The following is a 25,804-nucleotide window of genomic DNA, read 5'->3' as shown; positions in this document are numbered from 1 at the left end:
CAAAGGATGAGAGGGGCAGAACAGGTTTGGCAATGTTATACGATGTTGTTCTTTGACACCAAGCAGCTACGGAACTGGAGAGAGGTTGCTTGCACACGTAGAGGAGAACTTGAAAGCTTAACCAGCAGAGTCCAGCTTGCAGGAGCAAGAGGGTGTCCTCCACTCCTGCAGAAAAGCACTACATACCACACTCAGTTCTGTCCTCTGAGGCAATGCTACCATACCTTTGGAGTTCAACATTGCTATTTAGGGGAAGGATAAATAGACCTCACATCAAAGAGGTAAGTTATTGCATCATAACCTCAAAAACACTCTGCTAGCCAATGGCAAGATGTGTAATGATGGACTCATTTATTCCATTACTAACCCCGAGAATCATAGAATCATGGAGCTGGAAGGGGCCTATGAGGGCACCGAGTCCAACCCCCTGGTCAAGGCAGGAATCCAAAACAAAGCAGAGCTGACAGAGGGCTTTCCAATCTTCTCTTGAAGGCCTCCAGCGCTGGAGCGCTCACCGTCTCCCAAGGTAATTGGCTCCACTGTTATGTACTTTATATAAGATTTGTACATCAAAGAACAACACATTATTTTAAAAAAACCTAAGCATGGTATAGTTTGGAGGGAGATGTACAGAAGATTTATTTTATTAGGTTTCCTATTTACACCTCACTGACACATACTATTTTGCTACTCTATGATAACAATTCACTCAACACATAAACAGCATCATCTTAGAAAAAAAAAGAAAAGAAAATATTCATTATAGAACAGTAGTGCATACATTATACTCCTGAAAAGCCAGCCTGTACTTTCAACACACTAAAAGTCTGGAAGATTTGTTCATTTGAATTTAAGAAGGTCAAAAGATGCACTCACGTGATTCTAAAATTTTGGTTAGTAGTAATTCTGTAGTGTTCTGGAGTTGACTTAATGCCTTTTTGTTTTCCTTTTTGTAAAAAAAAAAAAGATAAGCACTGGTGAGAGGCAAGTCACAATCCCCACCCACCCTGCCCCCAAAACTAAGGGGTAAAAAACAGTCTTGCAGAGGTTGCTGACTTCATTCATACAACAGGCCTGTATGAGGTGAAGATCTGCAAAATTCCACATGCAAGAATCAAACTGACACATTTGAAATTTACTGACTTCAGTTACTCCTCCAATATTTGTGGCAGACTGCCTTTTTGTGAAGGGAGGAATATGCTTCCAAAAATACTATTTATTCGGTTACTAAAACGTACAGATATGTGGAAATCTAGTTAAAATATTTGTGTGTGTGTGTTTGTTTCACAGTAATATGGGGGATTACAAGCAAAGACACTGCCTGTCACCAGTGTATGCATTAACTGTTCCAGGTTTTTGTAAGGTGTGTTTTTTTTGTAGGTGAAAGCTACCCAGACAATGGCTGCCATTGACCCAGCCAAGTCACCTTCCGTGCAGAGAAAATAGGAGCTCAAGCTTAGGTTTGCAGCTTCTTCTACGCGTAGGTTCCTCCAGTGATGAGCAGCTCGTAGGCAGGATCCCGACTCCTCCTACAGAGCACAATGCAGGCACAAAGCATACCCAGCAGCTGTGGGAAAGAAAGATAACTAAGTACAAGCAAGCATTATTTATAGCAGGTATCAGTCACACACACTGAGTTCACGCTGGAAGGGACTGTCGGAGTCCTTCAAGTTATGTTCTACACCACAGATAAACCTTGTTTCCAGTCACTGATAGGTCTGCTCCTTGCCAGTCCCTTTATCACAAAAAAGGGTTTGTTCTTAGGACAACCACATTTCAGAAACAACACCCACGTAAGAGGTTTATCTGAGCTGCCACAATCTAAATGGCACACCTGGGAGCCTATACTGATCAGAGTTTCACACTTTGCTGCCACAGCTCAAAAACGTGCAGTTGAGATTAACACAGAACATAATGCACGCAGACCTTACATCACATTGTTTACAGTCACATGGCATCCAAGAAGAACACCTGATTCAAAACTTAAAATACCGGACAGGTTAATAATGAAGCAAACAACATTTCAGGGATTCTTATCAAAATAAAACTGATTCACTCTGATTCTTGGGGGAGGAAGCAATAATCAAGCCAAAATATTTATTTTGAGGTGAACTGTACTCATTTTTCCAATTTCTCTTTGCTTTGGGGATCAAGCCCTTCTAGGCAGAGATGCTTGTGCAGTCTTCATTATCAAGGGAGTGTGAGCTGTCAAGGAGCAAAATCTGGGTCCAAAGCAAAGCTTTGGCAAATAACCAGAGCCCAGTTTGCTCAGGACAAGCTATGCGCAACAAATACAAGGACACCTGGGTTTCTGGGCAAATGAGTCTGTAGGGTGGAGCCTGGCTAACGAAGTAGCCAGCCAGCTTTATTACACACTACAAACATGCAACAACAAAACAACACAGAGCATCCAAGCACAGAACTTGCACTAGGAAAGAGGAGTCAAGCCCCACACAAACAGTGGATGTCTCTGCTTCAGTGCAGCACACGCCACAAACCTTAGGTGGAGAAATAGCACCTGCAGCTTTAAGAAAAGGACCTCTCCCCACAACACTGAAGCAACTCAGGGCTCACAAACCAGCTTCTAGCACAGGTCCCTGCACCTAAGGCCAGTCTCCCTGACCCACACTGTCTTCACACATCTCTTCTCTATCCGTCCAACCCTAGCTGTGCCCTTCACTGCCATGGGAAGGAAGATCCTTTGTGTGTGGTGGAAGAGTGAGTTTCCCCATAACAGCTGTAAGGTGTTGGAAGAAGGGTGCTCTGCTGTAGGGCACGGCACTTCAGACTGGCCAGGTCAGTATTTCAGGACTGCCTGACATCCTGCTGTGACATTTTGCTGTGTTCCATCAACTGTTTGCACAGCCTCTGAGGGAACATCATGTGGGTCACTCTGGAAACACCTGAGTGTTGTATGTGCCAAGGACGACATTTAACAAATGGAACAGCTGCAGTCAGAATTCAGGACTAAAAACACATCAGGGCCAAGACAGGACAGAGAAGTTTGGAAGAGTTTCCATTTCAATCGTAAGGGACTCTCTCATTTCACAGTAGTGGGGGGTGGGATGGGGGGCGGAGAAAGACCTGAATTCCAACTCTCACCTGAATGGCAGCAAATGCTAGGGCTGCCCAGATAACATACATCATGATCTCTTGTAGTTTCTTTACAACCAAAGCTTCGCATCCCTAGAAAACAAAAGAATTAGATTGGATATTACAGACTGCCAACCTGCACCTCAGTAGCAAAGACTGGCAGACTCTTGTTGGAAGAAGGGAAGGCTTGGCTGTTCTACGCACTCACCCATATGCTAGAACAGTGCACCAATGATATTACAGTGTTTCTCCTCTGGAGAGGGAAATCCACAGCTTTTAGAGTAGCTAAATGTTCAGAATCTGTGCCTCTTTCACACACAAACACACACAGTCAAATAAGAGGGCTGACATCCAGAGGAGAACCTAGGTCTTCAGCCTTATTTGGACACTGGAGGGACGCTACACCAAATTAGAAAAAAGGATGTGGATGTTTACTTTTTTTTTTAAAGTTTTCTGTTTGGAGTACCTGGAAGACTAACACATTTCCTCATGGCGAAAGCTTTATGAGGAAAACATTTATTGTCATGTGTCAATTTTCCAGGGTCAAGAGAGTTCAAAATATCCTTTTTCAGTGGTGGCCAAGAGGAAGGGGAGGGGGAACAGAGGAAAGAAGCCAAAACCCATCCATTCGGCATTCCGCTTCTATTTAGACACTTGGTTAAGGTGTTTGCTAACCCCTTTCTTTGTACGGAATCCAGCATACTAAAGCAGAAAGAGTGCTGGACTTAGGTTAGTGAACTTTTTGGGTTTGAACTTCCATGCACATAGCTGGATTACCCAGCAAATGTTAGAATCTCTCAGCCCAGCCTGCTTCGCAGGGCTGTTTCTTTAATCCAGACTTTGCAAAATAAGTATAAGATAGTAACCTCAGCATAAAGGTCGCCGGGACGAGTCAAACTTCCAGTACAATTGCTGATGGTGGCTTTACAGCAGCTGAGGGGCACGCTGTGGTTTTTTGTTTCTCTGAACCAGTTTGTTGTCTCCCAGTCGCTGTAGTTGTGGATGCCACAGCAGTGCAACTACGGAAGAAGAGGAAGGATGAAGAACACATTGAGTTATCTTTAGACAGGTAAAAAGCCAAAGGGTTCCTTTTCCTAGATTTTAGGCACTGCTACGTATATGTGGAAGGCCCACCACCGCTGTTACCCTTAAGTGGCATATCTTCTGTCTGTCACCTCTTCCTGCAAGTGGGATTTAATTCACAGAAGCAAATACTCTCTTCTCATCTCTAAGTCTCATCTGTATTTCTGAGCCCCCTTCCTAGGTTCAACAACAAGTGCTGGAAGACACAATTAACAGCCGTATTCTGTAACGCTATATCCTTTTGAAACTTCTATTGTTGACCATTATTCTACACAGTACTTGCTCAAGACTTAAGCATGACTTACGTCTCCCCTCTCTGTGATGGATGAGTAAATAGAACAGCTTCCTAAAGTCACTTTAGCTAACTTTATCATGGCAAAGCCACAACCAATCAGGTGGGAGAGGGAGCTACCCTAGCATTTTCTTGCGTTTAAAAGCTGAAACAGGCTGAAGATGGTACAGACGGAGGTGAATACAGATGGTCTGTAGACTTGGGTTTCTGTTCTGTACTTCTGGACAATTCTTGGAGTTGCAGTCCAAAAAAAAAATCGTGAAGTCCTAGATATAAGAATTAGTTTTTCAGTAGGCATCTTACTGGCTGAAATCCTAGGTGATGTTCATGTTCATACCATAAATCTGAACACCTATTTTGAAACAACTGTTCTGCCATTAAGCAGAGCCATGACTAAACTTTGTCATAGAGTGTTCTGAAAATTAACTTTTGTTTCAGTGCTATATTGGGCCTTAGTTCACATTTATACCCAAGTCAGGGGATAAAGGGTTTATAGGAACCTTACAAATACTAAATGCCATCAGTTCTGGCTTAAGTGTTACACTGCCAACAATATAGATAATTATTATTTACAATTTACTACACAGGAAGTTAAGATCACTCCTAGTCCCTATCACATGCCCAACCTTCTACTAATGGCGGAAAGCGTATTTTTGGTGCTTTCTTTCTAACCCAGGATATCTGTATCTGGAAGCTGCTTATTCTATCACCTTGCCTAGCAATAGTCCAAGGAAAGTCTTGTGGCTACTTTCACCTTTAATGCAATTTGATTTCCATGGTTCTTAGGCTAAGGAGAAAGGAAAGGGATGTAGGAACACTGATTCTAGGAAACTGCAATTCTAAAGGCATTTCCATATAGCCAGCTATCTTTCATTGTTACTGGATACTATAATCGGCAGCAGCTCTTCAAAGGGTTGGAAGTGGAGTATCTTCTTCAGCTGGAGAGATGTTGGATCTCCTGCCTGCAAGGCCTTCACTCCCCCAATGAGCTACCGCATCTTACTTTGAAGTTTACTGGGAAAATAGCTTTCCCTACTCGTTCCCAGGATGCTGGCGGCTTTCTACTTCCTCTCTTCCTCAGCAGAATGGCATCTGCCCTGACAGCGTTTACATTGGCTCTCACCTGCCTCTGAACATAATCAATCGCACGGCTGGCAGCATCCGGGTTAGTTCCATTGTATGTGTCATACACTTTCTTAATACTGTGGTCAACTTCGAACTCCACCTATTAAAACAAACAAAGGTTTATGTGGTTTCTGTTCTTGACATCAGGATGAAAGTCCTCCAAAGCCACCGTTTCCCTTAGGGGACAATTGACTGGAGTATACAGAAGTAGCTCATGAATACAGCCAGCTGTCTGGACACTTGCTAAGAGGAGTATTTGCATCTTATAATAACCCTTTGCCAGGTGTTTCTGTACCTTCTAAAATGAGGGAAGTTCTCGTGCTGCTGGCCCAGCTCTCTTCTCAGTGTAAGGATTTTTTTTCCCCCTCCAAGTGTGTTTTGGAAACATCAAGTCCCCCATTGCTCATATTTTGATCTTGCATTTGTTTTTTAAAATAATCAGCTTCTTTACAGTTGAAATTTGTGCTTGCTTTAGAGTAAGAAATAGTATCTGACATGCCAAAGCACCATCACAGGCTAAATGTACATGTCTCTACTATACAAATGAGCCGAGAGAATAACTGCTGCTCTCTGAGAGAAGATTCCTTGTAATTTCTCTTCTGGCCTTTGGGATATACGAAGAAGTGGTAATTGAGATGAGATTCTTCACATATTACTTCGTGAGAAGAGAAGCAGGCATTGGGTGTACGTAAATAATGAAAGGAACTAATACATTGACTGAAACAGTCAATGAAAGAAAGAAAAGGGAATTAAATTAAAATTAAATCAAATCATAGTCCCAAGATGCAGAAATTATAATGTTCTGGCATTTTATATTGGAATAAAGAGCATTATATTTTTTACATCCAGGGACTACAGTTTCCCCCTTGTTTGACCTAATATATTGGGTATATGTGCAACTGCATGTCTCTCCAGGGATACAAATCACCAAATCTGCGATTAACAGAAACTCTCTTCACCTTAGGAGGTGAATCTGCTAAGCAACTGTGTGCAAGTGTGAACAAGCTCATCTTGCTCACCAGGGGATGACCACGCCACACACTGGTCATCAAAGCCTGTTTAAACACAAATGCACAAAATGAACTGGAAACAAGTGAAAAGGGATTTGGTTGACAAGGGGGAGGGGAGGGGAGGGGAGATGGACCAACCACTGGTCCTCAGTTGATTCATGAGGATGCACCACTTGGTCCCAGCACATCCCAGGTGGACTCCAATGGTAGAACTATCACTGTACAAAACTAAGGTATAATTCGAAGAAGGAGAGAGCTCACGGATGTCTAGGGCAAAACCATATGCCCTATCTGCAAAAGTGGAAGACTGAAGACACCAGGATTGAGGAGGAGGAGGCAAACCAAAAAAAAAACTGTACAGGCAAAAATCAACACGTTTCCAACCTTTCCGTATTTTTAACTTTTCTTCTGACATGAAACCAGTATTTTTTTATATCAAGAAAAGTATATTTTGGAAGTACAAGAGATCAGCTGAAAGCAATGCATTAATTGGGATTGAAAGGTTTGATTTTAAAAATCATCAGTGCCATCAGCTTTGACTTCCAACTATTCCAAACTTCAGAAGAAATGAAAGGGATTAAGAAGAATTTGTGGCACTCCCCTCCCCCCCCCGAGTGTTGAAGATGATCCACAATATTAACAGAGAATCCATATAAAGCCTCTATAAATTCATCTGGCACTTTGAAACTACAAAGTTCCTTAAGGCTCTAACAACAAAAACATTATTTGAAAAGCCACAATCAAATGTTTTATGAAGCAGCGCGTAACAGTCTATATCCGTAATCCATAACCTACTGCTGGACTTGTTAAAGTTATTTTTCTTTTGTTTTTCATCTCTTTGAAGATTTTAATTACTACTCCTAGCAATCATGCAACTCTAAGATAATAACATCTATCATTCTAAGCCACAGCCTCCTGTTATTTTGTCTGTCGAAAATATAATGGCATAGAATCCCAAATAAAATGAATAACATTATTCAGAAGCCCATTTCAGCAGTTCAGGAAAAAAAATTACCTTTGCTCTGTAGATATAACCCAGGACTACTACCACAACTTCAGTGATAAAAACTAACAGGAGGATGATCACGAACTGTAAAACAGGGGGGGAAAATATGGACATGAGAAACACAGTTTTTCTTTTTCTTTTCTCTTGGTTGGGTTCCCCAAGATAACCTGATTAAAATCCTCTGTTAACAGTGAATGTGCCCATTGTTCCAGACTCTCCATTCTATGGGTAATTTGATAAAGCTAATGTAGCTCTCAAAGAGATCAAAATAACTAATCAAGATTCAGAGACGCACTAAGTAGCAATCACCTGACATACTCACATTACATTAATCTAACTGTAACACAATATCTCACATTCAAACAGGACACTGTTCTTCACCAAAAGGATTCTAATATCCATATTTAATTTTAATTTGTCCCCATTGAAACAGGTACTATACTTGAAAAATGATTTATCATTTTAAATAAAAATCACTGGCTGCACTTAATGGAATTTTATTATTAAATGCACAACACAAGCACCCCTGGGATTCATGTAAATGTTTCACTGTAGAGGAATGTAAACTTGCCCATGTTTTATCACCTTTCAGCCTGAAGTTTCAAAAAGGTCACTTCAAGTCAGCTGACACAGCTTGTTTGGACGCCATTTCCTATACAGTACCATACCAATGCCTCATACTGAGAGATAAACATGCACATACCATGATTTTAAATTCAATTAATCTTAATCATCCATATTTGTACCCTACCTACTTCTGGTACATGAAAAAGAAACACTCCTATTCATCATGTTGTAGCAGTTGAGAGAATGAAGAAATTATGAGATGCATGAAGAAAGATTTTACAAGCTGCCAAGTTAACGAGGCAGCTGCCCATCACAAAAACGCACACAGATATTGAACTTTTAACTGATGTAACCCACAAAGAACAAAAAATCCAACAGCATAATCTTGCCAAGCAAATTCTGCGCTTCTTCACCCACCAGAAATCAAATCTGGGCAGGAACATCACAGTCCTATATTTTGCCAAAGTAGCTCAATACCATCCACTAATTAGAGATGGCTCTCCAGGGTTGCACGCAAGGATCTCTCACATCATCTGCTGTTCTGAATCTTTTTAACTGGAGACATCAGAAGACAACCTTGCATGCAAAACATGTGCTTTACCCGTGAGCTATTATGGGCCATTAGATAATTCTAACAAAATAGTTCAGCATCACATAGAGCGCAATGGTGGTTTAAGCAAGAGGCAATAAACTAAAGAGACTGATTTATCACTGCATCCCAAACTGCATTTGCATCCCTAACTGCAATTATTTTAGGGAGACTACTTGGGACGATAAATTGCTGTCAGTCTGAGGAAATGTTCATCACTAGATCAAATGCTACCTTTTCCCTGACATCAGACTCACCGTAGCAAGACCACAGCGGCTTTCCCGGATTGTGGCGCAGCAGCCAATCAGACCAATGATGAAGAGAAGTGCGCCCACTGCTATGATAACCACTGCAGGGATGAGCGTATAAACATCTTCAAAGAAGTGATCGTAGTCATCATATGTGATGAAAACGTAGGCGCCCACATAGCACAAGATGCCTGCCGCCGCCTGTAAGGATAAGGACAAAAAAAAGAGTCAGAAAAGAGTTCTGTTTCTTTTGCACATTTGCACACATCTATACATCATGTTGGTTTTAAACCAGTATCCAATTCAGGATTTGGGGAAAGGTGGGAAAGCCTGCAGGCATTTTTCTAGAGATAGGTTAACTATACTAAGTAGTACAGCATTCACATGTTACATAAGCCCACGCTGCAACCACAGTCACTTAAAACACTGCAACTTACCCATCAAGCATACAGGTAACTGTAAGCTTCTATCCCTAGTTCTTTCTTTTTCTTTCTCCTTATGGTATGCCATCTTTGCCAAGATTTTGGTTGGTAATCAATTACTCAAATTGTAATTATAATTGTAAATAACTGTAAATTTTTATGATTTTACATTTGTATATATTGCCGTGTTTTATTTGTAAGCTGCCCCGAGTAGACATTGTCTAGAGGGGCGGGGTAAAAATCCAATAAATAAATAAATAAAATAAGCCATAACAAACATCAGCATGAGAATGTTACTGATTCTCTCGTTCTCAACACACGTTATTTTATTTATTTATTTATTGTCATTGTAAGTATACACACAGTACTGTATGCGCATACAATGAAATTCACAGACATCCAGAGACCAGACACATGCACACACATTCATGGTGAATGGAAATTGCTTCCATTTAGTAAGCGAGAACTCTGTTACATGTGGCCATTACTAACCAACAAACTCATCCTAAAAATTGATTATTGCATTTTTCAGACATATACAATTTCTGGTGACTTTATTTTTATATGGCCTTGTTTGACCTCTCTTCAAATATTGATAGAACATCCAGTGAGCTACCCTCAGAGTCTCATCTGAGAAGTCATTCTTTCACACAGGTTGAACACGACTTTGACAAAGCTTGGTCATGAGAGAGAAGGGGTTCTAGAGCTGGATGTGTTCTGCAGTGTAGAGAACTGGCTCATCCAGAAGTGACCAACATTCCCTTTAAGCTGCACGGGCGTGAGGCCATGCAGCATTGCACTGGTGCCATGCAGCCAGTGTTGCTGCCCATTTTGGTTCCAGTCATGGCTGGAATCCATTGCTGATGGAAAATTAGAGGGAACGTTGGAAAACTGACCCGTTACTGTTTAAAAATGTTGCTGTGCAGAATTGCTACAAATGAGAAGAAAATAAATATGGAGACCAATTTCTTTTCAAAATTCCCATGGTTCAGTTCAAAATTCACATCCCTATTTAAGGCTCCTGGACCCACACCAAGAAGGAGAGGCCCCCTAGTTGTGCTTTCCCTTTACTTGATCCTCAAAGATAATGCCCACCACCACTCTGACTCTCCTACAAACTATATGGACGTTTACATATGCAATAACTTCATCGTACTCGGTAGTGTTACAAATGCTATATGCTTTCAAGTATCAAATTCTCTGCACCGATGCTGCAAACGCTGCAGATCTGCACCAGAAAATAATCAGAAGCACCAGGAGACCTCCCACATTTACATAGTTCCATCAAAAGTAGCCTGAGTGACATCAGCAATTCTGTCTTGGGTTTTCAAACTGTAAATTAATCTTATGAAGACTGACATGGACATCTTTGTGAGTAATGATAAACCAAAATGAAAAGTCAATCCTCAAATAATCTTACAAGGCTTATATTTATGTGGTGCAAGCACTCTGACCTACTACAAGATAAAGCAGTGATGTACAGAACTGCCTGGGAAATGTTGGGAACTGTAGTCCAAAAGCAAAAATCTGCACAGCTCTATAGGATACTAACCTTCATTATGTAAACACGAAGTAATACAACTACTGTATTTGCTAATACTGTCCATGCTCAGGAATACCAAGTGATATTCAATGTAGAATATGTCAACATCTCAGCCAGCACGTGTCCAGTTTGCTACAGGTGAATTCCCATGAAGAATTTACAGTGGTGCCTCGAAGAGCGATGTTAATCTGTTCCGCAGAAAACATCGCTATTGGATTTCCTCGCTATTCAAAATGCGGTTTCCCACTGAAATGCATTGAAAGCCGGCTAATCTGTTCCAATAGGAACGAATTGCCGTCGCTATTCAAAAATCTCCATAGGAAACATCGCTATTCAAAACGCGGTTCCCCAACTGAAATGCATTTAAACCTATTCAATGCATCCCAATGGGGGGGAAAATCAACAACAAATTTAAAAAGAGTCAGAACAAAGTCAAATTGGGTTAACAAAGGTTTTATTAAGTGCACTTTACGATTTCAAACATTTCAAACAGGAAACTTTTAACTTTAAACCATTTAAAAAATAGCAATCGTGCGGCTGTTTAAAACATCGCTAATCGAAAACCGGGGACCTAAAATGTACTTGCTATTCGAAGCGCGGTCCCGACGATCGCTATTCGATAATCGCCCATAGGAAACATCGCTATTCAAAGCGAAAAAATGCCCCAAAAACCTCATCGCTATTTGGTTTCTTCGTTAATAGAAGCGCTCGCTATTCGAGGCACCACTGTATATGCTTTCTTTCCACCCATCCTAAATATACAGCTTCATTTGAAGATCCATGTGCGATCATGCCAACAGGGATAGAGCATACAGCTAAGACAGTTTCTACCAACTTGGTCTATACACAGAATATACCTGTGTTCTGCCAGTAGTGTCAGAATGCTGAATACCCTACCAAAACATCTGATACAATTCTAAGAGAAAGGCTCTTAGAATTAAACTGTAAAATGCAGCATGAAACTTGAGTGTCTTTAAGGTAGAAAGCAAGCAAAGAAGTCAGTCTTTAGTGCAGAGAAATGGTTCCCCAGATTCTTTTGGAATCCAAGCCCTATCAACCCCAGTGGGCATGGCCCACAATCAAGAAGAGGAGCCGGAGTTCAACAGCCATCTGGATACTCACAGACTCCCTACTCTTACTTTAAAGGGTATGAAACATGAAGGGAAATACCAATGCAATGTTATTTTATAAGAGCACTTTTTTGTTGAGAGCTCTCCAACACAGGATGGGGAAATTTAGTAATTACTAACTGTTGCCTAACAATGGTAGATGAAGAAAGGCTAGTTAATGATGTCATCTCCCATATCAAAAAATTTGCTTTGTCAGGCAGAAACAAGGAGTCACCCAAGTAAAAATTTTGGATAGTCTCTCTTTCCCTCTATGTCTTAACAATATTAAGCAAAAGCAGGTCATGACTAGTCAATTAAAAAAAACAGGTTCCTAAATAATCATGTCTTATCAAATAAGGGATATTTTCTGTTACATAGAGTCATGAGATTACCAACTTTTTAATCTGTAGCAATTTGCAGCTGATATTTACCCTGATTGAGTTGCACAAATCAATATAAGCTACAGGGGTCTGGCCATAAAACATTAGTTTTAAAATTGCTTACAGAATGCATAATATGTTGAACTATACCTTACCCCTAGACTACACAATGAACACAATGAAACGGGGAAAATTTTTTAGCAGGGATAACTGGCACTGATGATCAATCTTCTACAGTAGCTATTCTCAACCAAGAGCCATATGGTCCTTTAAGTACCTGGCACATTTGAACAAGGCCACAGACTGGAAATAATTCTTCACACATACACCACCTTTTAATGTTCATTATCTGACTTATATAATCTTGATTCAGCCTATATTTCTTTCCTATTGTTTTTATGACCATGGCAAAAAAAAAAAGTGGAGAATGGCTGTTCTGCAGGACGGTTCTAGAATAGGTAACAGCAGGACATTTCTTATAGTATCCTACAGCTCCTATATGAATCCACAAAAAATGATCACCAGTTATCTGCAGCCATCACTTTCCTTGCATCTCTGGTGGGATGTTTACACTTGCATTTAAACAGTTTCTCAATCTGAAAATATTGCTTCCACAACCAAAACCAGTATTTCTATAACCCTTCAGCTTGAATACCATGCCCCACAGCTCTGATAATGCACACTCTGTCTATGAAAGCTTATACTGAGCTGTCACAAAACCTATTATAAGACTCTTTGCAGACATGTATTTTTGTAGATCCCATACTGTATAAATGTATGTGTGTGGACCTATAGAACTGAACAGCCCTAGCTTTACTATCAGACATTTATAAGCAAAGATAAACACAATATTTGATGCAAAAACTTACAGAGAAATTGTGAAGTAGCTGGTATGTCACAATATCTCAATGGTCAAGGCCACGTTTGTCCTCTGCATGCAAGTATTTTGGATTCTGCTGATTTCATGTGGCTACCAAAGTTAATTAAAGAATACCACAGCCATAAAACTACTAAAGTATGTATTTTCCCTTGGGTTAATGAGATTCTTCAGTTTCTATGGGAATGTGTTTCTCCAACGCAATAAAATCAGTACTAACATTACCAGTGTTAGAGAATGGTTCACTGCTCTCCCGCACTAGACCTAAAGAAATCTAATTCTGTTAATAAAACAGGAACGATGGAGACTGCTGGAATGGAAAGAAATCTGCGTATGAAGCTCCCAATTATGCTAATCTTGAGTGGTTTTTTTTTCAAAGAGGAAAAAGCCAATACCTGTTTCAAAGTATAGCTGATGTTAGAAGCCAACTTGTCAATCACATTTGGGAGTCACAAGCCTGGCATTAAAGCATTTCAGAATATCTCCAAAGAAACCAAATGGCATATTTTAAGTTTGTAAAGGTCTGACAGTCTAAGACTCATTAAAACGCTACAAGCTGTGCAGTGTGAATGCGTTATTTCCAATCTAACAGAGAAGAACTCTGCCTCTGAACTACCACCATTTCTTTGGTGACTTGCAATCAAAGACTAACAATGCAATCGGCAAAGGGTCCGACACTAGCATTCAGACTGCCCTGAATGATCCTGAAGCCACAAAAACAAAGCAACCCCACAGTAATTACGGCACAGGAATACTGTACATGTCTACTTACCCATCTTGATTATCACTCTTAATAAATCAAGGATAACAACATGTAAAGTGTTTCTAACAGCAAAAACAAAAAGTAGCCAGTTGGCTTCCACTCACAGAAACAAAGTTGCAGGTTGGGCAGTAGCTTTACAGGGTTACTAGGAAGTCAAAAATAAACACTTAAGTACTTCAGAAGTCTATAACAAGCAAAGATGACATGAAAGTTTGGGTTCGAGCAGGAAATCCAGAAATTAGACAAGCGGTGATGCCCATGCCTCATTAAATCTGACTGTCAGGAAGGTAAAATACTGCTTTTGATTCCACATGGGTCAGAGGGGACAAAGGTATTGATTTTCAGGCTCTGCTTCGCTCTGTAGAAAAAGTTGTTTGCACTCCTCACCACATCTATTTCTGTGAATGAGTCTCAAGGCTAATTCTTCTATTTACTGTTAGAAATACAGTGATGAGATACATGGAGAAATTCTAGTGTTATGGGAAACTTTTCCATAATCCAGTGAGGATTCCATTTTTTCCAACCACTAGGTATGATGAGCAATTTGGCTATAATTGACTTTTCAAAATAGCAAAATGATACTTCAGGAGCTGGAGCTGCCCACCCTCTTAAATATACAATCATGTTTAAATGTACAAGCCAGAGAAATTCCAGTAAATGAGAGGCAGACCACACGGCTGAAATGAATGGAATAATGGTTGCTTCAAGTTGCTGTTTTGCTCACTCCTTAAAATACAAGGCCACACCAAAGACAAACATTTGTAGAAATGTAGGGGGAACAGTTTCACCAAACTCCGGGAGGCAGTGGAAGACAGGAGGGCCTGGCGTGCTCTGGTCCATGGCGTCATGAAGAGTCGAAGAGTCGGACATGACTTAACGACTAAACAAACAACGAGGAGGAGCAGAGTGGTAATATTAGGTCTTTGAAGGCCTCTGAAAGTAACCCAGAATTCTCAGCTTTACAGGTCATATTTGTCAGGTAAACAGTCTCCGTCTCACTTCTGCAAGACTGTATAAAATGGAAGTCAGCTAACATGGGAAGAGAAATAATTATGCTCCAAACCCAAGAGGAAGAGACTTGCATAAAATGCAAAAGGAATAAGGTCAATAAATTCTAGGCTTCAGCAAGAGTGTATCACCTCGTTTCCCCCGCCCTTGATTTAAATCAACAAATATCTTCTTATTCTTGTATGCTTGGAGGGGGGGGGGAAGCTGGCTGAACAGCTCAGTGGTTTAGTTATCTGACTGTTGAGACAGAGGTTGAGAGTCTGATTCCCCACTGTGCCTCTAGGGAAAAGAGACAGCCTGTATGGCCTTGGGCAAGCTGCACCATCCCAGGGTGCCCCCAGAAGAAGGGAATGGGAGACCACTTCTGAGTATTCACTACTTGGAAAACTCTGAAAAGGGTTGTCAAAAGTCAGAACTGACTTGATGGCAATTGTCAGAAGCCCTCCCTAAAGTCCTGTATAGTCCAAAATCCTGGTTTCCCAACTAGACATCTCTGCAAAGCCTATAAGCCAGGAGATGAGGGGGCTATTTTTTTTTTGTTCCCCTATCTTTGCTTAGGCAGTGAATGCCATTCAGAAACACAATGCCTCTAACCCTAGACAACAGACCTATGGGCCGAGAAACTACAACCCAATACGTGAAGGGGAAGAGAGAACAAGAAAGGTGTCTCTTCTTAAGAGAAGGCCCTAACAATGACCCCAATCTATTGTTTTCACCAAGTCACCTGGTTCTGTGAACTGACTCTTCTGGGCTACTATATTCCTTGAACTGTAAAAGAACAACAAAGCTTACGCTGGGTTGCAGAAAGTTCAAAGATGAAATTATGTAACTCAAGGCTGCAGCAGGAACAAACTCTTAAGAGTTCCCTAGATTAATATATTTATTGCTTCATTTCGAGCAACTGCAGTTCACCGTTGCACCTCAAGAGTTTCATCTCTCTCAAACAACATTCAAATTACACTGGTTTGAAAGGGAACATTAGCCGCAGATCTCAAGTTTCTACTTCAGTAATAATTCAAAGCTTCAGGTACCTAATAACCGCATCTTATTCAGCTAATCTATGCAAAGCCATGTTTAAAATGCTAAACAAAAAACAGAAAGAAGATGAGCCTATCCACATATACACTAGCAACTACTTAAATGTTTTGATCCTTTTAGTTCTGCCAGTGTCTTCCTCAACCTGAAGTCGTAACACATCCAGAGGGCACCATCTAGGGCCAGTTATTTCCCTGTGTGGTGAAAAGGCAGCCCAGAGAAGGATGGGATGTGTGGCTCAAGTATGTTTAGAGATTCTGTAAGATTCAGTGACATCATAGATATCTTAAATCAAGTTTCTTATGAAACTTGCATCATGCTGTGTGAAGCCCTAGAGCCTCACAGAGTAAATTAAGGCACAGTGGGTAGAACAAAGGGGGCAGGGAGGAATGAAAACACACTATTTGACAAAGTATTGCGGATAATATTTTACATTTTGCAGTATCAATCTCAATTCAGAAGGATATGGAAAGGAGACCTGCTAGATCAGGCTCACGTCTGTCAGATTCAGCATTCTGTTTCCTACACTCATACAACTTAGCTTCTAACAAGTGCAGAAATAAAGGATTTAAACCATCCTTTTAATTGTTGACCATTATATTCAGTAACCCATCATTAGAAGAAACAAATAACTACAAAAGAGCTGTAAACAAAATGAGATAATATGCACACCTTTAATATATTGCAGTTCTTACACTATTTTGTTTTGGATTTTACATTATTTGTCTTCAGTTTGTCACGGGACAGAGAATTCCATGTACTGTAACTTGTGGGAACACATTTTCCCCCCTCTGGGCTACAGCTACTGCCAGTTAAATTCATGACCCTTGGTTCTAAAATCTTCCAAGTGATAAATTTCTTATTATAAATGGATATGAACTGCATAACTTTCTTACTCAATGATCAAACCATCAATCGGTTTCAACTGTTATTTTACATGTTATGTTTGCTCCTAGGTGAAGGACTACAACACTAAGCAAGTACTGTATACAGAACAGTTTTTTTAAAAAAATCCTTAGTCTTGCAATATTAAGGTTCTGTTACCAAGTAGTATACACTAGCCGTAGTCTTTTGCCTCCCAAAATAAATATTCACAGTATCTGAATGCAACAGCCTTAACTCAAAGGGGTGGTATTTTGTAAATATTTTGGCACAACCCCTATTTAACATCCCAGCAACAGTAATCAGTACGTTTTCCACCATCTTTAAAATGATGCAACCCAAGTGATGGGCTCTTATTCTTCTTTTAGAAATTCACAGATAACTGGGCTTTGATGGTCTTCAAATGAAAAAAAAAATACAAAATGTAGCACAATAAGTACTCCTGAATCCTACTGTTTTCCAATTTGGGCTCCCCCACTGCTTCAAAGACACACAATCAGTATTTCAATTTGATTTAAGGCTATTTAAATTAATTTTCTATTCACATCCATTGTTGCAAACTCTTATGACCTACAGCTACATATATTTTATTTTAACTTTTACCTGTACCTAGGCATCTTTTCAAGCAGACCTTCTCATTAAAAACAACAGTCCTTCTATTTTATTCCAACTGCACCCAAAATTACTCTGATCTAAAAATAGAACTGGATGTCACACAAAGTTCCTATATGGGTATCCTGAGTTTCCAGCTATTCTTCTGCTTTTGCAACGTACGCAAATCTTACACAGAATACTTTAATTAGCTAATGCTAATTAGCTAGTGCTAATTAAAGAGCAAAATTAATTGAGAGTAATATATTAAATTCCAGCTACATGATTATGTTATAAGCCAATCAGATATGCTTTGTATCTTACTACAGATAATGCATGGCATCTAATAAACTCTGATAGAAAGTATGGATAAGAGTACTTTTTATCCCTCCCTCTACCCTCCACAATATCAAATGGTGTTATTACAGTTCAAAACTTTACAGTCATGTTCTAAAACAACAACCAGATATTGTATATCAATAAATATCACTGTATTATATCAAAATTAAAACAAACAGAAGAAAAAGGTATAAGAGAACTTCCAAACAATAATGAATGCGATGGACATGAGCAACAACTGATCTTCTTTACAGTACTATTCATAGCAATGTTATTTTTGTGTATAAGATAATATTACCACATTCTTAATCCCTTCCAAAAGCTAATTTTTAAACAGCTGGGATAATGCACCTGGCACTACAGTAATTTGAACTCCAGCCCATCAACTTTGAAATGCTACCCAGTACATGCCATGATGTTCTTGCACTGTATTTCTTTTACTTCAGTTAGAGCTTGCTGATCTCATGTACACGTTTCCGTGTTAGCTGCCTATTTTTCCACCTTCCACAGGTATTTGTTAAACTACTGCTCTAATAACCTATATACACAATTTTAACACTTACATTCCAAGAAAAGGATATGTATTTGAGACACAGACTCACATAAGTTGTCTACACAGCCAGCCTCAAGAAATTTGAGCAGTCTGGCCCCTATTCCACATCCTTTAGCTATTTATTCATATTTCTCTAGTTCAGAACTCACTACACATATTCCTCAGAATGTGATATGGTGGTTGCTAAGCAACCACAATAGGTTTATCTTCCCCTTCTCCAATAATGGGGAATAAACTGGGAAGCCAAATGGGCAGAGGAAGGGGGAGCCAGGATTACTTCAAATGAGTTCCTTATGGCTGACTTCACTGCCTCTGTCCATTTTCCACCCCAAACAACACTGTCTACAATACATTGTTCCTTATCCTCTATTTAGAAACAGTCATAATAACGTAACACATTTAAGGAGTAAAAAGGGACTGAGTATAATCTGAGGCATGATAGCGCACAGCACAAAAGCCAGACTTTGTTCAACTAGAAGAAAATTTATTCTTCTACCGCCTTGTTTCTTGTCACTGTTTTGCTTGTTGACCTCCTGTTTGGACATAGGCATATTTTCAATACCACCTATAAGATGCCATTTAACCAAAATAGGTCCATCCCTGTGAACCCTACCCACAAATACACGCACACATTTGGGGTACCGAACTAAAGTGTTGGAGGGCTGACCTGCTTCAAGCATGAACCCAGTGCATGTCTAAACATGCAGCTTTAAGAAGGAGGGATCCATCCACCACCTGCCTTTCAAGAGAAGTCCTGCTCTTAAAGGAGGGTTAAGCTAAAGTTTCTTTTTTGGGGGGGATGGAGGCAGTAGCCAAGGTTACAAGTGAGAGAAGATGGAAAATTTAAAGAAAGGAAAAAAAAAGGATTTGTGCTGCTCAGTTTCCCAAATTACATCTGAGCTCATCATCTAGAATTAGATCATCCCCCATGACAGCTCCATTTGGCTACTAAATGGAACAAAACCGGCTTTGCAGATCTGCAATTTTCACACAACCCCGTGCCTTGGCTAGCCTGCTTTAAAAGGCTTTTTAAACTCCCTCCTCCACCGATATCTCCTCCAGACGGGCTCTTTCCTGCCCTCCCCCCTTTTTTTTGTCAAATCTGGGTCATCAAAGAGAGTGGCAAGGACACTGTGGGGAGGTGGTGTGTGTGTGTGCTCGAGAGGCAGCTGTAATAACACTGTCCTTCTGATGCCCCAAGAGAAGCAGCTCATCCTGCCCACCAAGGAGGCCCAACAGAGGCCGGGTCCCCCCCCCCACATACCCAAACCTTTCAAATCCCTTTGTCCTCTCCATTAATACAGTAGTTCCCATCTCTTTGGAAAACAGAGCATGAACCTTTTGAAAAAGTTTTTCTGTACAGTATGTGCTCCACATTATTAGTAGCCGTTATCATATTGCTAATTTCACCCTTTTATTACCCCCCCGCACCAGCGGTGCACACAGGCAACAGGGAGAAGACCCTCCAGGCCAGAACTCCCCTTCCTTCGCTAGTAAATAAATGCCATCTTTCACCCCCCCCCACACACACACACCCAGAAAGGCTTGAGGACACGTGTCTTCCGCAGGTATGCGGAGAACGTGAGAACGGACCAACCCCCGCACAAAACCGGCCTGAGCTTTTTCTCGTGGGGGGGGGAAGAGAGGGAGGGCGTCATATAAGCAACACACTCGTTCTGTGGTTTTCTTCTCTCCTTCTGCCTCCCCATAATTTTAACCTTGGGGGGGGGAAGGCAGAAACCCCCACGGCTGGAAGGGAAACCGCGTCACCAACCAAAATGGTCACGAAGCCGGGGTGGGGGAGGCGGGGAAGCCGACAAAGGAGGGACCCCCTCGGGCGGAGAGAACAAAAAAAGGCCGCGGCCGCCTTTCCCTCACGACCCCTTCCTTACAGACGGTGAGATCCTGAGGGGGGGGGGAGGAGGAGATAACAAACGGGTTGTTGAGGGGAGGGGGACACCGCCGTTCGTTCGCCTCAGGCGCGGGGGGCCTCACCCAGAAAATGAGGTTGAGGAAGACGAGGACCGTCTTGGAAGAGGTGATGCCGCACTGCCCCATGGCCCTCGCCTCCGCCGGCCTCACAGCCTCAGCCTCCGCCGCCTCAGTCACCTCGTCGTTGTCGTCGTCGTCGTCGCTGCTCCCGCCGCCCCCTTCGCTCGCTCACCCGCTCCCTCTCCCCGCCCAGCTCCCGTCGCTTCAGCCGCCCATTGCGCCTGCGCCACGTGGCTCCGCCCTCCCCTGCTCCCCTTTTTCCCCAAGGCTGGTGACGGAGGGAGGGGAAAAAAAAAGCGTTCCGGGGCTTAAAATGGCCGCCGGCCCGGGTCACGCGACAGGGAGGAGCGAGAGGAGGGCTCCTAAGATGGCGGAAGGGTTGGAGGCGGAAGTGCAGCCCGGACCGGCTTCCGGAGGACTGCGGAAAGAGGGAAGCGGGTTGGTGCGCCGGCCAAGAGGCGGGACTTCTGCACTTCGCGTGAGAAAAGGAGGGGGGCTGATTGGCAGGTCCTTCTCGCACCCACCCCTCGCTGCCACTTCCGCCTCTTGGCGCGCACGCGCGGCCCCTCCTAGGAGCCAGCCACGGGAGGGGGGGGGAGGCGTGTTCTATGTCTTCTGCTTGTTTTGTTCACGGAATTGTCTGTATACTGTTGTGGCTGTTGCTTCTTCTCTTTCTGATCTGTCTCTACCCGGGTTCACTTTCGGGAATGACATTTATTTCGCAACCCTTTTCCGCTGCCACCAGAGGAATTTTTCCTCCCTGTATCAAATATGACTCTTAAATCACAGTTCTCCAATATAACAATGTTTATTTAAGTGTTTATTTCAGTAAACCATGTAAAGTGAATCATAGATGGTCTTCTTTTATTAATTCAATAAACTGTGCTTTTATAACATTTATATTTGCTTATTTATAATCATGTTAATCAAAGTATTTATTCATTTCTTATTTTGTTCTCTATCTCTCTATTCTTCTCTAACACAAGACTGGTCCTAACTGCCTAAACTTCTTTTCTCCAACTCCTGTCCCTAACTCATACCTAACTTTTTCCTTTCGTTCTTTTGCTGTTCGCATGTATTAGGTCACGGGGAGCGGAGGGGCAGAGAGGGCGGCCGGCGGGTTGCAATTGAGAAAGGGAGGAAGAGCTGGGAATCCCAGAATTGTAACGTGGGAAGGGGTCTCAGAGGTCATTTAGTCCAGTGGTTCTTAACGTGGGCGATAATGCCCCCCAGGGGGCGATTTCATTTTTCAGGGGGGGCGGTAGAACGAAAAGGGGCGGTGTGGGGGCGCTGGAGCAGAAGGGGGGCAGTAGGGGGGCACTGGAGCAAGCCAAACCTGTGAAGATGGCTGCAGCCTTTTTACAGTGTGCATGAATATATATTTTCCTCCAATCTTAATTTAGTTTCAGACTTTTTGTCTTGAAATTTTTAGTTCCTGCATTTGTTTTTATGCCCTTTTTATATTTCTTTTTGCATCTTGAAATTCACTTGCAACTAAATCATTAAATGTTACTTTTGGGGGGGCATTTCATTTTCTTGGAATTTAATTTTGTTTTCAGGGGTCATTGGATTTAAGTGTCTTAAATAAATAAATAAATAAATAAATAAATAAATAAATAAATAAATAAATAAGATATCATCACCACGGGGGGGGGGGGGGCGATGATAACTTCCTCAATGGCTTAAGGGGGCGTTTCTTTCAAAAAGGTTAAGAACCACTGATTTAGTCTGTCTGTTTCTCCCCCTCCGTGTGCTTATGCAGAAAAGTGAAGGTTAAAAGAAGGGTCGCGGAGGGGCTGCTGACGGAACGCTTCTACGCCGCCGGTCTTTTAAAGGTCTCTTCACACGTGACGCAACAGGGGAAACCCGAAGAATGCTCGCATGCATTGGGCTGGATGTTGGACTGCAAATCCCAGCCTAGGCTGTAATAGGTCGGGCTCATGGAAGCTGTAGTCCAGTTGCTGGAGGGTCGTAGGTTCTCCAGTTTCTAAGATAAAGAGGTTGGATAGAAGTCCTGTGGTTGGGTTGTCCGGACACATCTCTAGCCTACACAAAGTGGGATGAGATGACAGAAGAGATCATAGGTCCCCTTAGCTGGAGAAAGTCATCTGATCAGTGAAGCCAACAATACTGCTCCAGTAGAAAATATGTAGGGTTAACTCAAAAAAGTTGCAGGTGATGCCCTTCAAATTCTCTAAACCCTCCTCTTCCCCTCTCTGTACATTTTGACAGAATAAAGTATATATATATTTATTTACATAGGGTGTAGTGGATCAAGTGACAGATTAGAACTCGGGAGGCCTGAGTTCAAAACCCTACTAAGAAATGGGGATTTGGAACTGGTAAAACCTCTCCTTAAATAGCTCATCTACCTTGGAAGCTCTATTAGGGTTGAAATAAGTCAGTTCCCACTTGACAGCCCATAACATAACATATGCATATTCTGTTTTTCCTTCAGTAAATTCAAGATAGAATATGCAGCAACCTTGTGAGGCAGGTTATTATGGTGTGGGAGAATAGGGACTCACGATGACCCTAAATAAAGTTTTCAAGGTACCTGAAATGTTTTTAGGTGTAGTTTTAACCAGTGTGACTCAGCAGTTAATTTCCTTGGTGAAGATGGATTCAAACACAGATCTCATAAGAACCTAGGTGCCCTGCTGGATTATGTAAGGGTCCAGCTTCCTATATCTCACGGTGGCCCCACCAGATGCCTCTGGGAGCACAAGAGAAAGGTGGGGAATTGAACTCTCAGCCTCTGGCTATACCTAACCCACTGAGCTATCAAGCCAGCTACAAACTGTATCCCTCATATCTTAACTTCAAGACATTGTGGGCTACAGATGGATTGGTTTTAGGGAAGCAATAGAACATGAATGATTGGGGCCAAGGTCCTATAAGAATGATGAGTTGCAAAGGGGAAACAGTTTTGTTTACGAGGCCCGTGGCTTTACTCTGGAAGTTTGGTGTATCCATACAAACAACATTGTCAATTTTTCACAATTGCTTTTCCAGTTTTGTTTAGAACAACTGGTCTGATAAAATAGTGGTTATTTTGTTTGAACCAGACACTCTGAAAGTTTGAAATGGAGTAGATTTCTAATTTTGGGGGAAAGAGTGCCTGCACCAGCTTATATTTATAGTTTGCTGCAAAGACCTATACATGTAGATTTATTATGGCTGCTTTTTGGTCTCGAGGAAATGCTGGTGGGACTTTGTAATTAAAAAGGGAAAAGAAAAAGAAAACATTTTGAAATCAGGAGGATGAAGGATGTTGCTGTCAGCAGATTTCCTGCTTGGAATTGGAGACGGCGAAACTTAGCTTCAAGTTGCTTATGTCAGCACTTTTAGGAGGTCACAAACCAGGAGGAAAAATAAAGTGCACGGCTCTGGCTTCTGTTGGCCGAGGCCTCTCTAGAGGCTGAAAAAAACAAGGTCAAAATTTACTTATTATGGTTATGACTTAAAAAAATACTTCAACACAGCTAAGCTAGAGGTCACATAGGTCTTGGGGATGGATCTTGGAAAAGTTACTTTTTTTTTGAAGACCACTCCCAGCACCTAACAGCCAGCATGGTCTCAAAGGGTAGCTTTTCTAGTTTGCCATCAGGGTGATGTGATGAGAAGCCTTGGGTGTTTTTATGGGGATGCTCCAGATGGCGAAGTACCATCTGCCTAGTGGGCTTTGCCTCCTCGGGTCCTGTCCTAGGTCTGTCAAACAAGAGAAGTTATTGGACTCTCCCAAATGGGGAAGAGTACAGGAGGAAGCTTTTAGTTCCCATCGAGCCTCGCTTGAGACTCAAAGTCTTCTGAAGCTTTGGCGTATCCCAACTCTACCCCCTTGTTGCCCTTCAATTCTGGCTTCTGGGGCCCGCAGCCAGTGAATCTGCTGAAACGGGGGGAGATATATATTTTCTGGAAATTAACAGGAGACCAAATAGAACACAGTGAGATTCACATATGCTTGCATAGGATCAGATTGTAAGAATGATCCTATAATTTCTTTTACTATTGCTGATCCATTTTACACACAACTTAAATTCAGCTGTAGCTACTCCTGTGTCTGGTGGGCTGGATTTGTGTCCCTTCCCAAGCAGATAATTGTTTGACTGGGCTTTGTGCTTGAACTGACCACCCAACAGAAATAAAGGGAGAACACTGCTCCATTAAAGGAATGGGAGGCATAGAGGGAATGCAACACTGCATTAGATTGCCAAAAGATTTAAAAAACCAGGTCACAGGGTTATGGTGCCAACATCTCCCTCTGGCTTTGCTTTACTGCTTTTTAAGGGCACTTGACTGTGTTTTGAAAAGTCCCAATGGGAATAATCCACTCACTGCACTTTGCTGGATTCCTCATCAAGCGCTACGGGATATGGCTAAATGGAATTTTATGCATTTGGGAAGAAGCCAATAGCTATAAGGGGGGAAAAAATCAGCAACACAGCAAAACCATACCAATCTGCCTTGTTTTGTAATTAACATTTATCATGAAGAAGAGAGAACTGAAGCATCGGAATAATCAGTCCTTCTGGCATCGTGGCAGCTGAAAATCCCTTTGAGCAGCAAGTTAATCATGGCATCTCTCCCCTTCCCCAGAAGCAGTTTAAATTCTCTCCTACACGACAGCAAATCAAAATGAATCTTTATGATGCTAAAACAGAATGTGTGAATGGAGAAGAAGATAAGTTAGCCTGCTCTCCGAGGATCTCATTCCCACTTTGTTGAGAATCTGTTTTAAATTCTGTGGTCCACCAGATGCTTCTTAGAGGCTCCTAAACAGGATGCCAAAAAGGCCAAGAGCCTTTCCTTGGCCTATCCAGTGGGTGGGGAATGTGGAGCCCGTTGGATCCTCCTGGAGATGTCAGTTTCTCCAGTGGAGTTCATAGCAGAGTGGGAACTTAGTACCTGAGGTTCACTGCCCTGTTGGTTAAGGGTTAGGCCCCATGAGATCTGGGACACGCAAGGAGAGGATGGAGGAAAGTCAGGGTCCAAATGATGGTTGTCTGGCTTCATCTTTGAGGCCATCTCTCGTATGTCTCCCCCTGCCTGAGAAAACAGTGGCTGCTGCTGGGACATGCACTGGGGACATGTGGTTTTATGTTCTTCTTCTTCTAGCCCTCTAGAGTTTTGCACTCTGGGTCAAAGCTCTTTTTGTCTGACTCTGTTTACAGCTCTGGATGACAGCCAGGCAGACGGAGATAACTTTCTTCCTTCACTTTAGGATAAGTGGTAATGGTTGAAATCCAGCAGCACGATGTCTGCTGTGTAAGGCTGACGATGTCATCAGCTGCAGT

The 25,804-nt window shown here is 41.9% G+C and overlaps 1 protein-coding gene across 2 annotated transcripts; it reads right to left on the bottom strand.

The window, feature by feature from the left end:
• Positions 1-614: 614 nt before the first annotated feature.
• On the bottom strand, positions 615-20,700 carry TSPAN3 (tetraspanin 3). 2 transcript variants are annotated; one of them, XM_072982116.2, is made up of 8 exons: positions 20,511-20,700; positions 9,023-9,214; positions 7,619-7,693; positions 5,592-5,693; positions 3,960-4,112; positions 3,103-3,186; positions 1,427-1,567; positions 615-946 (listed from the first exon to the last, which is right to left on the bottom strand). In XM_072982116.2, exons 1-7 carry the CDS (start codon positions 20,571-20,573, stop codon positions 1,475-1,477), a joined length of 762 nt encoding a protein of 253 aa, XP_072838217.1. In that variant the 5' UTR covers positions 20,574-20,700; the 3' UTR covers positions 615-946; positions 1,427-1,474. The 2 variants fall into 2 exon arrangements, with proteins under 2 accessions (XP_072838217.1, XP_020664319.1); XM_020808660.3 differs by having other exon boundaries at positions 615-1,567.
• Between the last annotated feature and the right edge of the window lie 5,104 nt (positions 20,701-25,804).

The sequence above is a fragment of the Pogona vitticeps genome, chromosome 12 (assembly GCF_051106095.1).
Source record: "Pogona vitticeps strain Pit_001003342236 chromosome 12, PviZW2.1, whole genome shotgun sequence".
Taxonomy (NCBI): domain Eukaryota; kingdom Metazoa; phylum Chordata; class Lepidosauria; order Squamata; family Agamidae; genus Pogona; species Pogona vitticeps.
Note: the sequence above shows the minus strand (reverse complement) of the source record. Positions and strands in the feature narration are given on the sequence as shown.

Bases quoted from the DNA above. Each gene is read 5' to 3' on its own strand.
- TSPAN3 (XM_020808660.3), bottom strand. From the start codon at position 20,573: ATGGGGCAGTGCGGCATCACCTCTTCCAAGACGGTCCTCGTCTTCCTC. The intron at 9,215-20,510 runs GTGAGGCCCCCC...TTATCCTTACAG, and splicing joins TCCTCAACCTCATTTTCTGG to GCGGCGGCAGGCATCTTGTG. The intron at 1,568-3,102 runs GTGAGAGTTGGA...TCTTTCCCACAG, and splicing joins TAGCATTTGCTGCCATTCAG to CTGCTGGGTATGCTTTGTGC.